General features: G+C 38.1%; 1 protein-coding gene across 7 annotated transcripts in view; it reads right to left on the reverse strand.

The window, feature by feature from the left end:
- Positions 1-15,423, reverse strand: part of FAM13A (family with sequence similarity 13 member A) — a 332,218-nt gene extending 316,795 nt beyond the window's left edge. For all 7 annotated transcript variants that reach the window (XR_009533983.1, XR_009533982.1, XM_060115146.1 and 4 more), the window contains exon 1: positions 15,197-15,423. Coding sequence is in view for 5 of the 7 variants with exons in the window: in XM_060115146.1 (XP_059971129.1) it covers positions 15,197-15,223 (27 nt within the window). In the remaining 2 variants the exon portion in view is untranslated. The remainder of the gene's footprint in view (positions 1-15,196) is intronic.
- Positions 15,424-15,659: the final 236 nt, after the last annotated feature.

Below are 15,659 nucleotides of genomic sequence, written 5' to 3' on the forward strand. Positions count from 1 at the left end.
CAGGACATGGAAGCAACCTAAGTGTCCATCGACAGATGAATGGATAAAGAAGATGTGGCTCATATATACAATGGAATATTACTTAGCCATAAAAAGAAATGAAATTGAGTTATTTGTAGTGAGGTGGATGGACCTAGAGTCAGAGTGAAGTAAGGCAGAAAGAGAAAAATAAATACTGTATGCTAACACGTACATATGGAATCAAAAAAAAAAAAAAAGGTTCTGAAGAACCTCGGGGCAAGACAGTAATAAAGATGCAGATGTAGAGAATGGACTTGAGGACAGGGGGAGGGGGACGGGTAAGCTGGGACGAAGTGAGAGAGTGGCATGGACATATACACACTACCAAATGTATAATAGATAGCTAGTGGGAAGCAGCCGCATAGCACAATGAGATCAGCTCGGTGCTTTGTGACCACCTAGAGGGGTCGGATAGGGAGGGTGGGAGGGAGAGGCAAGAGGGAGGAGATATGGGGATATATGTATATGTATAGCTGATTCACTCTGAGAAAACATATTCTAAGGGGTCTATGATCTGAAAAGTTAAGATCTAAGGATCTTTAGACATGCATAGAAAAGTTAGGTTTAATTAAGACGTAAAAGCAGAACCGATTTCTCTATCCAAATAAACATATACTTAAAATATCTCAGATCACTGAATATCTCACAAATAATTTCAACTAATTTCCACCACTTAGATGAGAAAACATTTATTAAAGAGTCCTTATGTTACCTGGTATTATTGAAATGTTAAAGAAAGTATTAAAAACAAATCCAGGGCCTCCCTGGTGGCGCAAGTGGTTGAGAGTCCGCCTGCCAATGCAGGGTATACGGGTTCGTGCCCCGGTCTGGGAGGATCCCATATGCCGCGGAGCGGCTGGGCCCGTGAGCCATGGCCACTGAGCCTGCGCGTCCGGAGCCTGTGCTCCGCAGCGGGGGAGGCCACAACAGTGAGAGGCCCGCATACCGCAAAAAAAAAAAAAAAACAAATCCAATGAAAATCTTGTGAATTTTATCTTTTTTTTTTTTTTTTTTTTTTTTGCAGTACGCGGGCCTCTCACTGTTGTGGCCTCTCCCGTTGCGGAGCACAGGCTCCGGACGTGCGGGCTCAGCGGCCATGGCTCACGGGCCCAGCTGCTCCATGGCATGTGGGATCTTCCCGGACCGGGGCACGAACCCGTGTCCCCTGCATCGGCAGGCGGACCCCCAACCACTGTGCCACCAGGGAAGCCCTCACCTTTCTTTTTGAAACCACACAGATTAAGAAGATAAAAGTCAATCAACAGAAGACAGAAAAGCTATGAACTCCAATTTGTGTATTATGGCTGCTAAAGGTAAAGACGGGGCAGGACACTTACGGCAGACGTCACAACAGCGCTATGAGGGATCTGGAAAGGGTGAGTAGGAGCCCAGCAGTGGGTGTTCTTTAAAATCTCCTACAAATATTTGTTACTTTAAAGATAGAGCACACTTTGACAGGGAGCTGAACAGGGCTCAACTGCTTAGAGGAAGAAGAGGAAGAAGGTACAAAAAGTACCTACAAGGGACCCCAAGAGGCAGATGTCAGGAAGCACCAGAAAAATTCACCACCTAATAGTGAGTTCATGACCTGGGAGGGCAAGTTTTTGAAGAAAAGGCAGAAGAGCATTCCTGACCCGGGTGAGCTTCTGAGAGAAGAAGGAGAGATGGGCAACCAGAAGGGCCACACTTAAGAGAACAGTCCTTTGGTAGCAACAGAGCAGGGAGTTCCAGGGCTGTAAAACTTGAAAAGCTACCTTGGCCCCTCATCACTATACCTCACAGGAACCTCTTGATACCGATACCACAAAAAGCCATTTCATTGAAATGTGAGTAAGAAAAAAGGAACACAGACAGCAACTAGACAGAGACAGTATTTTTTTTTAAGTATAAAAGAGCACCACGACTTTCTTGAAATAACTCATTAGAAAAATGCTGCCAAGAAACAAATGAAAACTGTAACTTAACCTAACAAGAATAACTAACAAAAGTTAAGAAGGAAATGATACCAAAAACACATGCCACAATGACAAAGATAAACTGTATTTCATTAAAATGAAAAACGTTTGTGCATCAAAAGAGATTATCAACAGAGTGAAAAGACAATCCATAGAATAGGAGAAAGTATTTGCAAGTCATATATCTGATATAGGTTTAATATCCAGAATATGTTTAAGAACTCCTACAACTCAATAACTACAACAACAAAACCCATTTCAAAAATGAATAGACACTTCTCCAAAGAAGATATACAAATGGCTAATAAGCATACAAAAAGATGCTCAATTTCACTAGTCATTAAGGATATGCAAATCAGAACCACAGTTAGATACACTTCACACCCATTAAGATAGCTATTATAAAAAAATCAGAAAGTGCTGGATAGGATGTGGAAAAATTGGAACCCTTATGCATTGCTGGTGATGATGTAAAATGATACAGCACTATGGCAAACAGGTGGTTCCTCAAAAAGTTTAAAAATAGAATTACCATATGATCCATCAATTACACTTCTGAGTATGTACCCTAAAATCAGGAACTAAAAAAGGTATCTGTACACCAATGTTCATAGCAGCTTTATTCACAGCAGTCAAAAAGTAGAAACAACCCAGGTGCCCATCAAGAGATGAATAAACAAAATGTGGTATACATATACAACATAATACTACTCCTTCTCATAAAGGAATGAAATTCTCGTAACATGAAATAACACAGATGAACCTTGAAACTATTATGCAAAGTAAAATAAGCCAGATACACAAAAACCCCCAAAATTGTATGATTCTATTTATATGAGATACCTAGAATAGGCAAACTCATAGAGACAGAAGGCAGAACAGTGGTTCCGGGGGCTGGAGGGAAGGGGGAATGGGGAGTTATTTTTTAATGGGTACAGAGTTGGAGATGAGGAAAAACTTCTGGGAATGGATAATGGTAATGGTCACACAGCACCGTGAATGTACAAATGCCACTAAATTGTAAGCCTAAAAGTAGTTACAATGGTACATATTTTGTTACATATATTTTACCACAACTTTTTAAAAAGTTAATGAATTGATCACAATGATGAAAGGATACCACAAAGCAGAAATACAGAAATATAGGGAAGAGATAATCGGTCAAAAGGAGAAAGTGAAATGGAGACTGGCAGAAATCAGCAATGGAAGGAAAGGAAAAGACAGAAAATTTTCAGAAGTGAAGACTAAATTCTGATGAGCACAAGGGAGAACAGAAACCATGGACAGCCCAGTAAGGGACATGGAAGACATAAATGAGAAAAATAGACACACTCAAACATTTTTAAAAATCACAAGGAGGTGATAGCTACACAAAGCAGTTAAGTGAGCTCCAATATATGTGTTATTGAAGTCTTCAAAGAAGAAAACCAAATAATATCTTGGAGTAGAATATTCAGTGAAGTAGAATATGTAAAGATGTAATTCACAAAAACTTTCTTTAAATAGAAGCCTTGAATCTACAAGTTGAAATGGCACAACATACCCAGAACAGTCTACACAAAGATACATTCTAAGGAAATGATTAGACTAACAATACACTAATAATCCTTTGGGCAGCCAGGCAAAAAGTATGTCATAATGAGGAAAGAAAACATGAGTGGCCTCAAATTTACTGACTGCAGTATTTAACATAGGAAGACAATGGAATAAGGCTTACAAGATAGTTAAGAAAACATGAGCCAAACTTAATAACCAATCAAGCTGTCCTCCAACTATAAAAACTACCGTTTGAATAATAGGCTAAGAGAATACTGTACACATGAATCTTCCTTGAGAAAACTACCAGTGCACACATTTTAACCAATTAATAGATGACTGAGGAGACTCTGATGAAAAGACTGGCAAAGAAATTTTCTTAAATTAACATTTTGAATTAAGTAAAAATAAAGTAAAGTAAAGATTTTAAAGTATAACCATGTTATGTGAGGATGCAATGAAGAACCTGGAACAATTACACTCAAAAGAGAAGACTTGGGTTAAAGCATTTCCAGATTTTAGAAAAGCTGCCATGTGATTCAGAGGACAAAACCAGAAAGTGAATGGTATTTATTTGGAGACAGATTTTAAGACATATAAATAAACAAGAAATAATGGTCACTGCTAAAGATGGAATAGATCTTCTCAGAAGGTGGTGAAATTCCTAGTAATCAAAGATAGGCAAAAACAATAATGTGATACCATTTGTCATCCCTTCTATTCATGGAAATTTTCCTTAAAAGAAAATGTTGGTAAGAAGAAAAGAGGTGGAATGTAAAGTGGTTCATAGCTGGAGGGCAATTTGGCAATGCCCAAGAAACGCTGTACTCATCCTCCCTCTAGCCAGGTCTCCAAACAGGGGAGAAGGGGAGGTAACAGTGTGCATGACTTGTGTCTTATGCAAATGGAAACTCAAGATAGTCACAATATACTGTTAATTGGGAAAAAAAGAATGTTATGAAATTAAGGTCAAGTATAATCTCTTTTTTTAACTTTATATGCTCATAGAAAGAACTATAGGACATAAGCAAATATAGTGCATGTTTCTGGGTTATGGAATCTTAGATGATTCTTATTTTCTCCTCTTATTTGCATTTCATAATTTTATATGTTAGACATATATCACTATTATACCAAGAAAAATTAAAAGGTTATTATAAAAAGCTACATTCTCTATATAAAAGAACTACTGCTGACTTCCAGTGATGTAGAATAAAAGGTCTGCAAATCCTCTCCTTAAAAAACAATACAGAGATTGGACAAAATTGTCAAAACGACCATTCCAGAGCTTTGGAAACTGACTGAAGGCAAAAAACATTGAGAAACACTTATTGATGAAAAACTTATGAAGTTTAGTTGAGAATCGTGTGAGTTTGTGGCACGCTGCCTGGGCCTGCTTCCAATCCCTCCGCCCTCCAGGCTGGGCTGGTAGAGCCCTGAAAAACAGCAGCTTGGGTTTTGGCTGGACTGATTTAGAAGACAGGACAAAACCCCACACCCAGCAGTTCGTGTATCTGAAAATGAACTTACATCCAGAATATATAAAAAGAACCCCTACAACTCAATAAGAACAAACAACTCAATAAAGAAATGGGCAAAAGATATGACCATTTAACCAAAGATGATATACAAATGGATAATATGCATATGAAAATAAGCCCAACATCATTAGTCTTTCAGAAACTGAGATAGCACTACAAATTCACTAGATGGGCTACAGTTAAAAACAAAAAAACAAAAAAAAAAACGGTCTGACAAGACCATCTGCTGGCAAGGATATGGAGAACCTGGAACTCTCATACATTGATAATGGGGGTATAAAGTGGTGCAATCATTTTGGACAACAGTTTGGCAGTTTTTAAAAATGTTAAACATAAATTTACCCTATGATCCAGCAATTCCACTCCTAGGTACCTACCTAAGAGAAATGAAAATACAAGTTCACACAAAGACTTGGATATGAATGTTCATAGCAGCATTATTCACAATAGTCAAAATTGAAAACCAACCAAATGTCCATCAACTAGTGAATGGATCAACAAAATGTGATATAGCATATAAAATAATGTTATTCTGTTATAATAAAAAGGAATGAAAGCTGACACATATTTTTGATGAACCTCAAAAATATTATGCTAGTAAAGAAGCCAGTCGCCATAGAGCATATATTGTATGAGTCCACTTATATCAAAAGTCCAAAAAAAAAGGCAAATGTATAGAAATATAAAGTAAATTTGTGGTTGTTTATGGTTGGGGTTGGTGGTGCAACTGGGAACTAACTGTAAATGGGCACAAGGGATCTTACTGAAGTGACAGAATGTTCTAGAACTACACTGTAGTGCTGTTTGCGCAATTGGTAAATTTACTAAAAATTATATTGTACATTTTCAATGAGTATTTTATGGTATGTAAATTACATCTCAAAGACTGGTTTAAAAAAACCGAAAGTCAACTAGTGTTTGGTAATTTCCTGCCAGACTGTGAGTAGAAAGAATACACTGAATATTAATTTGCTTTTAGAAACATTCCACATTCTTCATTACAACTACACACTTTATCCATCTTCAATAATTCTAGATGCAATAGGTAAATTCTGGGGTGGCTCACTATTAAGTGACTGGGGCTATACCAATGTATAAAAACCTGAAAGCACAGAAACATCTGTGTGCTTAGAATCCCTTGGTTATTTTGGGAAAAGGGGAACAAGCTCTTAATGCCACTAACGTTGAGCCTTCTGTTCATCATTGCCGGCAGTCTCAATAGAGTCAAGGAGGATTTAAATGGAAGAGAGGTTGTCATCAAATGTGAAAAATACTCTTGGAAAGGCCATTGGTTCTCAACAAGTTTAGCAAAATGTGAAGTCAGAAACAGAAGGACGTTTTTTAAGTTAGAAAGACTCATTTAAGGTCAATGACCTAATACAGTCAGCAGAACCAGAGTGTTAAAACAAAAGATTCTAAAATGTATAGCTTCAGAAAAGCCAAATGTGCTTAAAACTAATGCTGCGTGTAAGTACTTGCAGGCTGACGTGATTTACTTACAGTGTAAACCACAGAAATAAACATTTCTACGAGATGATTTATTTATACATTTTGACTAAAACTAGTTTCTTCAGTATTAAAAGAATTGCTGGAAATTAAGACCAAAAGTAAATTAATTGCTAAGACAATTTTATATCAAAATTCTCTTTGAACTGTTTTACTTCCAGCATACCTTTTCTACTCTCTACACTTTTCCTAGAATGAACACTATTTGACTGAGTTCCACTGTATAATTTTAAGTGACATACATTTTTCATACAGTGAAATGGAGTAAAAATTTAGCAAGGCTGTAGTAATACTCTCTAATTCCTTCATTTGGAAAATCTGTTTTTACAGCTAATGAGACTAATTCAAACGTTAGTTACCCTCACCCCATCCCTAGGGACCTAGTTTTGTATTCTTAAGATCATGGAATCTTGCCTTCAGCTTAGGCTAATCATCCAGGAGGCCCTAATGAAGGGAGGTTGGGGGGAGGGGCGTGTTTATGTTAAATTCCCAACAGCCTAACAAATGAAAACGTATAATTGGCTGAGAACTACAAACTCTGGGACAAATTCTGGCTCACAGAATCCTAGAACACTTCTAGGGTATCTCACCTCATTAATTCTAATTCCATCGTGGAACGCCTATGACTAGTCGACCCATGACCACTCAGCTTTCCTTTTCTTACTTTTAGTGATGGGGCACTGACCACCTCATAAGGCAACCAGCTCAATTTTTAGACACAGAATCTTTAGATGCTTCTTTCTACTGGTTTGACACTGCATCATTACCTTCTACCCAGCTCTAGGTCTGCTTTATGAAATTTACAGGGAAAGTATACTTCCTTTCATATATTAGACAATTTCTCAAGTAATTTATATATTTCAATATATATCTGTAAAAGTACTGTACATTCAAATTTAATATTCATTGCCTTTATGATTATAAACCAATCTGTTTCTTCCAGACAGAGCTACCATTCCCTACTCTTTGAGCAGCTTTTATTTTCAATAATTTAAATGTAATAAAAGTAACACATGCACTTGATCAAAACCCAAACAACATACAGGAGTTTAAACTGAAAAGTCTTCTTATCCCAGCTCCAACAGTTCTTCTATTTTCTTGCAGAAATTTTGTATGCATAATTAAGCATATATATGCATACTCTTTTGAAAAAGGCAAATGTAACTATTTGTATACTTACACTTGCTTTTGCTACTTAATCTATTTCGGAGGTCTTTCTATATTAGCACATATAACTGTTAATATTACATTATAAAGACACTATAATTGACTTAACCAATCTTATTTACTAATGTTTAGGTTATTTACAGTTCTTGATATTACAAATATTTCAGCAATAAGCATTCTTGCAAACATTTCTACGTAATTGTACACACACCTGTAAGATAAGTTCCTAGAGGTGAGATTGCTAGATCAACAGGTTTATAAATCATACATTTTTTACGCTAATTCCAAGAGTTAAGTGAGTAGTCTCTTGACACTAGACTTATATATGAAAGTGAAATAAATTTTCATTTTACTTGTTACTATATAAATTATAAATTTTGATACATATTACCACGTTGCCCTACAAAAATGCTTCGTGGTTTACAGCTTGATTGATAGCACGTGAGAGTGCCTGTTTCCCATTCTATCATCCCTGAGCTTGAAAAAATTTTATATTTTGCCAAAATTAACTATGGATGAGATTGAGCAATTTTGTGTATTAGCACTTACGTTTCTTATTTGTGTGTGAACCTTCTATTCATAAGCTTTGCCTAATTTTAATTGGGTAGTTTTTCTTACTGATTTATAGGAATTTTTTTGTATATTAAAAAAATTAATCTTGTTTAGTCATGTGTGTTGTAAATATCTGTCCTAGTTTTCTTTTGGCATTTTAATTTGTTTAGGATACTTGTGGTTGTGCAGACATTTTGGTTGTCAGAAAACTCTACCCATCTTTTTCTTTAGGGCCTGCAGCTTGGGTCTCCTTTGAAACACATTCCTTGATCCAAAATTAATTTTTAAATTCACACGTGTTCTTCTAGTATTTTTATGATTTTACTTTGATATTTATATCTTTGATCCATCTCTAGTTTTAAAGAGTTAGGAAGAAATCCAGCAATTATTTTCCTTCAAGTAGCTAGCCATTATTAAACTGTTTTAATTCCTGTCATTTTACTATCTGATATGCTAAATTCTCCAAACTTAGTCTTAAAGGAGTAGCTATAATAATTTAGAGCTGTCATAAAATAATATCATATAGATTATTTTCCCATAAACCACTCATTTTGAATGATAAATTTTTAAAAATCTCCGAACTGCCTGTTATTTATATAGTTATATAACATATAAACTTAATTATGCTATGACTTGCTGCAGTACCTCTTCATAAACCATTGCTAATTCGTGGTTACAGAGAACAGCTCAAATATGCTTTCTTATGGTCTCTGTTTCACAAACTACTGGACGCAAGCTTCTTCTACGTCTTTGAAATTTAGTTTCCCTAAGTCAGCTTTAAGATATGGATCAGAATTAATCTAACTTATCATTTTAGCATGGTCTTCCCTACTCAGTTGCCTCATTCTTTCACTTTATATGCTACTTCATGCTAGTTTGCACTTCCCAGCACTGTCACTAAAACTTCCTCAAAATCTTCCGTACAGGAATTAACATTAAACCCATCCACACAACCAACCATGCTTCAAAAGAAATGAACCCTAGAATAAGTAACCTAGATACAAGTGACTTTACCCCCAACTCAGCATCTAAACACTCATCTATTACTTTGTTATGGACGATTTGTTTGATTTTTGAATTCTCTATGGCAAAGATGAAAATTCTTCTTGCAACACAATTCAAATGTGAAGAAGATAGACATGACTTTGACTATTAATCTAGTCTTCTAATACCTCATCATTGGTTTACTGTAAAAGAAAACAAGGCAAAATGAAATGCTTAATCATGTTTAAAATTTGGTCCAATAATATAAACATTCTATTCAGATTAGAGTTCCTTTTTTTAATTTAAAACAGATAATTATAGTATTAAGGAAACCACCTTAAGGCAAGTAGTGCGTCATATAACAAAGGTAGTGTTTTATGATGCTTTATAGTTTACAATGTATTTTCACATTAGTGTTTGATTTGATTCTCACAACAATCTCAAGCAATTTAGGCTGCTATTGTCCCCATTTGATAGATGAGGAAGTTAGAGGTTAAACATCTTGCCCAAGGTCACAGAGCCAGGAACTGGCTGACCCAAGACTCAAAGCCATGCCTCCTGCCTTCACATCCTGCCTCATTCTAATGCATGACAAGCTTCCCCAAACCACAGAACAGTAAGCCATTGCGTGATGCAGTATATTGGTTAAGATGTTTTGGACTGCAAGTAATTGAAATTTCAGCTCAAACTAGCTAAAATAATAAAGGACATTTATTAACACATTATAATAATACAAAGGAGTTCAGGGGAATGGAAGACTAAGTTGGTAGATGCAATGGCTCGTCGATGTCACCACTATTTTGCCACTTATTGATCAATGCACTAAAGGCAGATCTTTAGGCTGCCTTCCCTCTCGATCCATAGATTAGATGCCTGCCAGCAGCATCTGGGGTATTTAATTCCTTGTTTACATTCAGTAGGGGAGTGGGAGACAGACTGCTACTGTAATCGTGGAACATATGTCCTTCTCTTTGTTTGATTTGAGCAAGTTAGGTTATGGCCAGAGAGAGTGTTTGTTTACACACTTCCTGGCTACCTTTGCATTTATGTGGGATCACGTGACTAGTTCAAACCAATGAACCAGAGAAATGAGTCACTTCCAGAATGAGACAGATAATAGCATGTGTGCCTCCTACATTTCTTTCTTTCCCTGATGTAACCTAGGGGATACACGGTAATATGTTAAACTAGCAAATAGATCACAGAATGGAGGAAGCCTGGATACCAGAGCCACCATATGGAAGAGAGATTCTGATAACCTGCATCAGACTCTGAGTAATGTACAAATTAATTTTTGTCTCCTTGAGCTACTGAGATTTCAGGATTTGTCTGTTGGGACATCCAACGTTAATTACCTTCATCCATGCAGATTACATGCCCACCTGAGGGAAAGCTATGCACTGACCAGACTAAACATCAGCTTAGATGGAATGGATGTGCAGAGTCTTTTGACTATATGCAATTTTATAGTAAGAATTCCTGTGCTATTCGGTTGGAAACTTAAATGATTAAAAGTAGAAAATATTTATAATTATCCTGCTAATTTTTGCTAAATGGAAAATTGTGCCATTTTCACAAAAAGCACCATCAAAAAAATAGAATGCCTTTGCAGACATACCTTTAGATTCTTGAGGGTCTTCAAAAAACCTTTTAAAAATAAAATACAAGCAGGTGAAACTGCAAAACCTAGGGTATGGCTGATCTGTTCTGCACAAACATTTATTGAACAACTACTATTGCCTAGTCCTGAGCAAGAAGCAAGTAATGCAAATAAGATATGACCCCTTCTGTCAGAACTATTGCCTACTAGAAGGCAGATAGACAAATTATGGCAAGAAGTTGAACAGATGGTCAAATACTCCCTAAAATCTACTATCAAGACAGCACACTGCTCAATAATGTCTAAGATCAGAGTGTAGTATATAACATAACCAGGATTTAAGCTCAGGTATTCCAAGCTCCAAACAAGGCCCATGTTTTTCTAAAACCCCAATAAAAAACGGATTTAAAAAAATTAAGAAATTCATCATGACATTTAAGAAACCTAAATATAGCCTTTGTGGGAGGAAGCTGGTACCAAAAATCAAACTAGAAACTACAAAGAGGATAATTGTGATGGCCTTGAAACTTGACCTTACATATTGTTTGTTGTATTAAAGAAAGTTTGGTTCAGTTAAATTGATAACAAGAGAAACAATAAGGAGAACAGATACAACTAAGTATTGACAACATGTAAGGATATAGGATAGCTTGGTAGATACATTCAACAGAGATAATTAAGAAGAGATGAAAGATAATTAAGAAGAGATGGGGGCTTCCCTGGTGGCACAGTGGTTGAGAGTCCGCCTGCCGATGCAGGAGACACGGGTTCGTGCCCCGGTCCGGGAGGATCCCACATGCCGCGGAGCGGCTGGGCCCGTGAGCCATGGCCGCTGAGTCTGTGCGTCCGGAGCCTGTGCTCCGCAACGGGAGAGGCCACAACAGTGAGAGGCCCACATACCGCAAAAAAAAAAAAAAAAAAAAAGAGATCGAAGAACCAAGTTAAGCACCCAACATTTATGAGACACCAAATATTCATGTCTTGAATGGGTCACCCATTGATTGTACCCATTCTGGCCCCATGTGCTCTCTGCCTGAGATATGCACATAAAAATCCATAGCTGTTCAGTAGTGTCTTAGCAAGCTACAATTATACCTAGGCACACTTGCCCCTGATGATAGAGCAAGCTATGTTGGCTCCAGCTGCATTCCATCAGCTGAGCCAGCTCATGCTCAATACTGGTCTTCAGAAATGCACCATGGGGCTTCCCTGGTGGTGCAGTGATTGAGAAGCCGCCTGCCAATGCAGGGGACACAGGTTCGAGCACTGGTCCGGGAAGATCTCACATGCCGCGGAGCAACTGGGCCCGTGAGCTACAACTACTGAGCCTGCACGTCTGGAGCCTGTGCTCCACAACAAGAGAGGCCACGATAGTGAGAGGCCCGCGCACCGCGATGAAGAGTGGCCCCTGCTTGCCGCAACTAGAGAAAGCCCTCGCACAGAAACGAAGACCCAACACAGACAAAAATAAATATAAAAAAATTAATTAATTAAAAAAAAAAGCAGGAGAGTACCTCTCTGATTCACTGTGTTTTAAAGAGCTCACCTAGTAAGTTCAACCCCCCCCCAAAAAAAACATAAAAAAGAAATGCACCATGATCAGGGAAGGTTGATGGCCGAGAAGGCAAGAAAGATACCCTTCTAAGTAGGTAAACCTACCCCTATTTTTTCCCCCTTGCGTCATGCTGTGTTTGAGGCTGATTCAATAAATCTGCAACTAGAGTATCTTGATTTGGTCTGTGAGCCTTTCTGTACTGTGACCTGCCTACACTATGAGATATGTGTAAGGTAGCTGATGGCACCAGAGGGTAAGGCCAGGAGGTGCCCAAGTTAGGGACAAAGGCTACAAAGCCTGGGATACCCCTGGAATTGCTGCCAGCACCAGCAAGAGTTGGGGCTAAGTCAGGACAGGTGGCCCGCTGGGTCCCGACAATACCAAGAGAACTGATCCACAAATTTACCAGTCACAGACTTGCTCACCCAGCAGAACATTCAGAGTATACTATAAGAACATACACATAAGCGCTCTAGGCTCCCCTTTCTTCATCCACTAGAATATGCAAACTCCCCATTCTCAGCCCACCTCTCCTCAAAATGACCACACACCACCTTGGACAGAACAGCTGGAGGGGCAGGGAATCTGAAAGACTCAGGATTCACCTGAGTAAGCTTGAGTCATCCACGAGAAGAGACTAAGATAACATCAGTTGGCAAGTTTAAGTTTTCTGTTATGCCTGGGGGTGATGTACTGAGGAAAAATAGGTGTGTTACAGTAAAGAACCTACCTCTTCTTTGTAATGTAAGTAAATGCGTGAGTCCATTACAGTTTTATTAACAGCACTAGCAATTTGGGAAAGAGAAAAAACAAAAGGAATGAGGAAGAGAAAGTTGGTTAGTCAATGGAAGTAGGAAATGAAAATCTTTAAACCTGTCTGTCCCACTTCAAGAATCCATAAACACACACACCCATACACACACTCTACAAACATCTGGTACTTGATTATTTTGTCTGGAGAATGACTATCTTCAATAGCAGGTTACTGAGCAGTTACTACATATATATCTAAGTAGAAAAGTCCCAAACTAAAAAAAAGCATATGAGCCCATATGCACTCATTTATGTGTGACTTAGTTCTCACTTTTCTGCCACAAACATAAAGTGTTTTGTTCTTCAATAGCTCTTTTTCCAGAAATACTATGCTACGATTCCTAAAAATGTGTTTCCTCCTATAGTAAAACTGGGACACGGCACAATCAAAGGCCAAGCTGAAGGCGAAGGGTAAGAGTGATTGTGAAGGACTCATCCATTGGAGTGAATAATCCCTTAAATGGTATGATTTTTATGTCAACATTAAATGCAATTTTGTACATGCTTTGGATATAAATTAAGGAAAAAGATTGAATTTCATACATGGGTTAGTCTGCTTTTTAGTCAAGGTAGAGATCAATATATGTAAGCCAAGCGTAAGTAGTAAAGATCCAATCAATCAGATGTCTGCAAATCTCAGGACAAGTAGATCAATCTGCTGCTTTACACATTTCCAGCTCTAAAGTATTTCTTTTATAAAGCTGGGAGAATGCACGCCTGTGTCTGAAGTAAAATAAAAACCCAGTATTTCCACATAGAAAAATCAGATTTTGAAGGAAACTCTTTGGAGTGATAAAAAGATCACCAGCTGCACACCTGGATGCTACAAGCACCCAAGCATCGGGGCTGAACAGAAAAGAGACAAGAATCAGGAAGACTTGCACACAAGATGCTGAGATGTTCTGAGCTGAAAACGAGGGAGTCACCCTGCAGTTTTACTAAGAAGATTCAACCTGTGGGGCTAATGCGCCATCTGGTGGCCATTCAGGGCCTATGTGTCAAAAATTACCCAGACATTTCTAGATATTTTAGGATGCCATCATAGCTACAACAAAATACAGCTCATTCTGAAACTTAATAAATAGGATCTGATCTAAATGTGATGAAACACTAGGGAGCAGTTAATAATACAGAATAAGATATTTCTCATTTAGTACCTCCAGGGACAAAAAAAAATGCCCCTTGTAATACAATACCAACTTGAGATTTCTTTATGCATTTTCTGTATATTGAGATAAAAATTTAATTACAGTATCCTGTAAGTTATATAACTGACGATATATTCAGTTATTGCAAAAGATTACATGTAAGCACCAACAGAACTGCTTTTGAAATTCACGAATTTCAGCCCTAGAAATACACACATTTCCCCATGGATTTTATATCAGTGTTATTTACCGCTGCCACTGTATTATAACCAGAAGTTTCCAGAAGGATTCACACTCAATTATCCACTTAGCTCTTTCACCATTACTTTTAGCAACCAGGCTGAAATAAAAATTCTAGAAATTACTAAATGAAAACAAGAATATGAAATAGAAAAATGCTCTATGTAGTCTGGGAAGCAAATAAATTAATGGTTATTTTAATTCTTTTAATTTGTTCTCAATCTAGGCACAAGGTATCTCCAATAACTGCCATTTAGCTCATACTTAACTCTTTCAGAACAAGAAAGTCTAAAACGCTCAAGAGTGATCTACAGGATATCAAGTTCACTTAACTGAATAAACCCGGCACGCATCTTCCTTCACCTTTTATGGGAAAAGGAAAGTGGACAAAAATACGGAATGCCGCCCCCAATACTGCTTAATGTCCATTTGAATAGATAGGAATTTAAGTTAACAAATCTCCCGCCACCTCCTAGGAAGGAAAAACAGTCACACAGACATCTCCTCAGAAGTCGGAGGGCAGAGGCCTCTCCTGGGCCCCGGCGGTGTCCACGGAGACAGAGGCGGCCTGTACTCACACAGATGGTGAGAGCTCCAGCTCCCATCTCGCAGGAAGTACCCAGTAGATCTGATGAAGACTGGATGAAAACATCAAAATGACAGCAAAACACTAGAATTCCATTCGGTCGATATGCTCCGATGTGAAACACAGCTCCAGATCCAGAGGCCCCACGGTGAGCAGAGAACGGCTCCCAACATTTTCGGAAGTGTGGTTTTGCTTCTGATTTGGCTAAACCCACATGGCTGGGAGGGCTGCCTGGAGTTGAAATCTGATCCAGAGCGTCTAGGGCTGGCAAGCAGACGGAGTCATGTGACCTGGGTCTTAAGTCGCTGACATCTTTTCCTTAAACCTGACTTGTTAGATGCCACACACAGGCTTCTTCAGTTCAGAAAATGCCTATCACCTGGTGGTGTTCATTAACAGGACTCAACTAAGTGCACAAAGCGAAAACACACTTGCTTCCCGTGGCTACTCATCTC

The sequence above is a fragment of the Mesoplodon densirostris genome, chromosome 1, assembly GCF_025265405.1.
Source record: "Mesoplodon densirostris isolate mMesDen1 chromosome 1, mMesDen1 primary haplotype, whole genome shotgun sequence".
Classification (NCBI taxonomy): domain Eukaryota; kingdom Metazoa; phylum Chordata; class Mammalia; order Artiodactyla; family Ziphiidae; genus Mesoplodon; species Mesoplodon densirostris.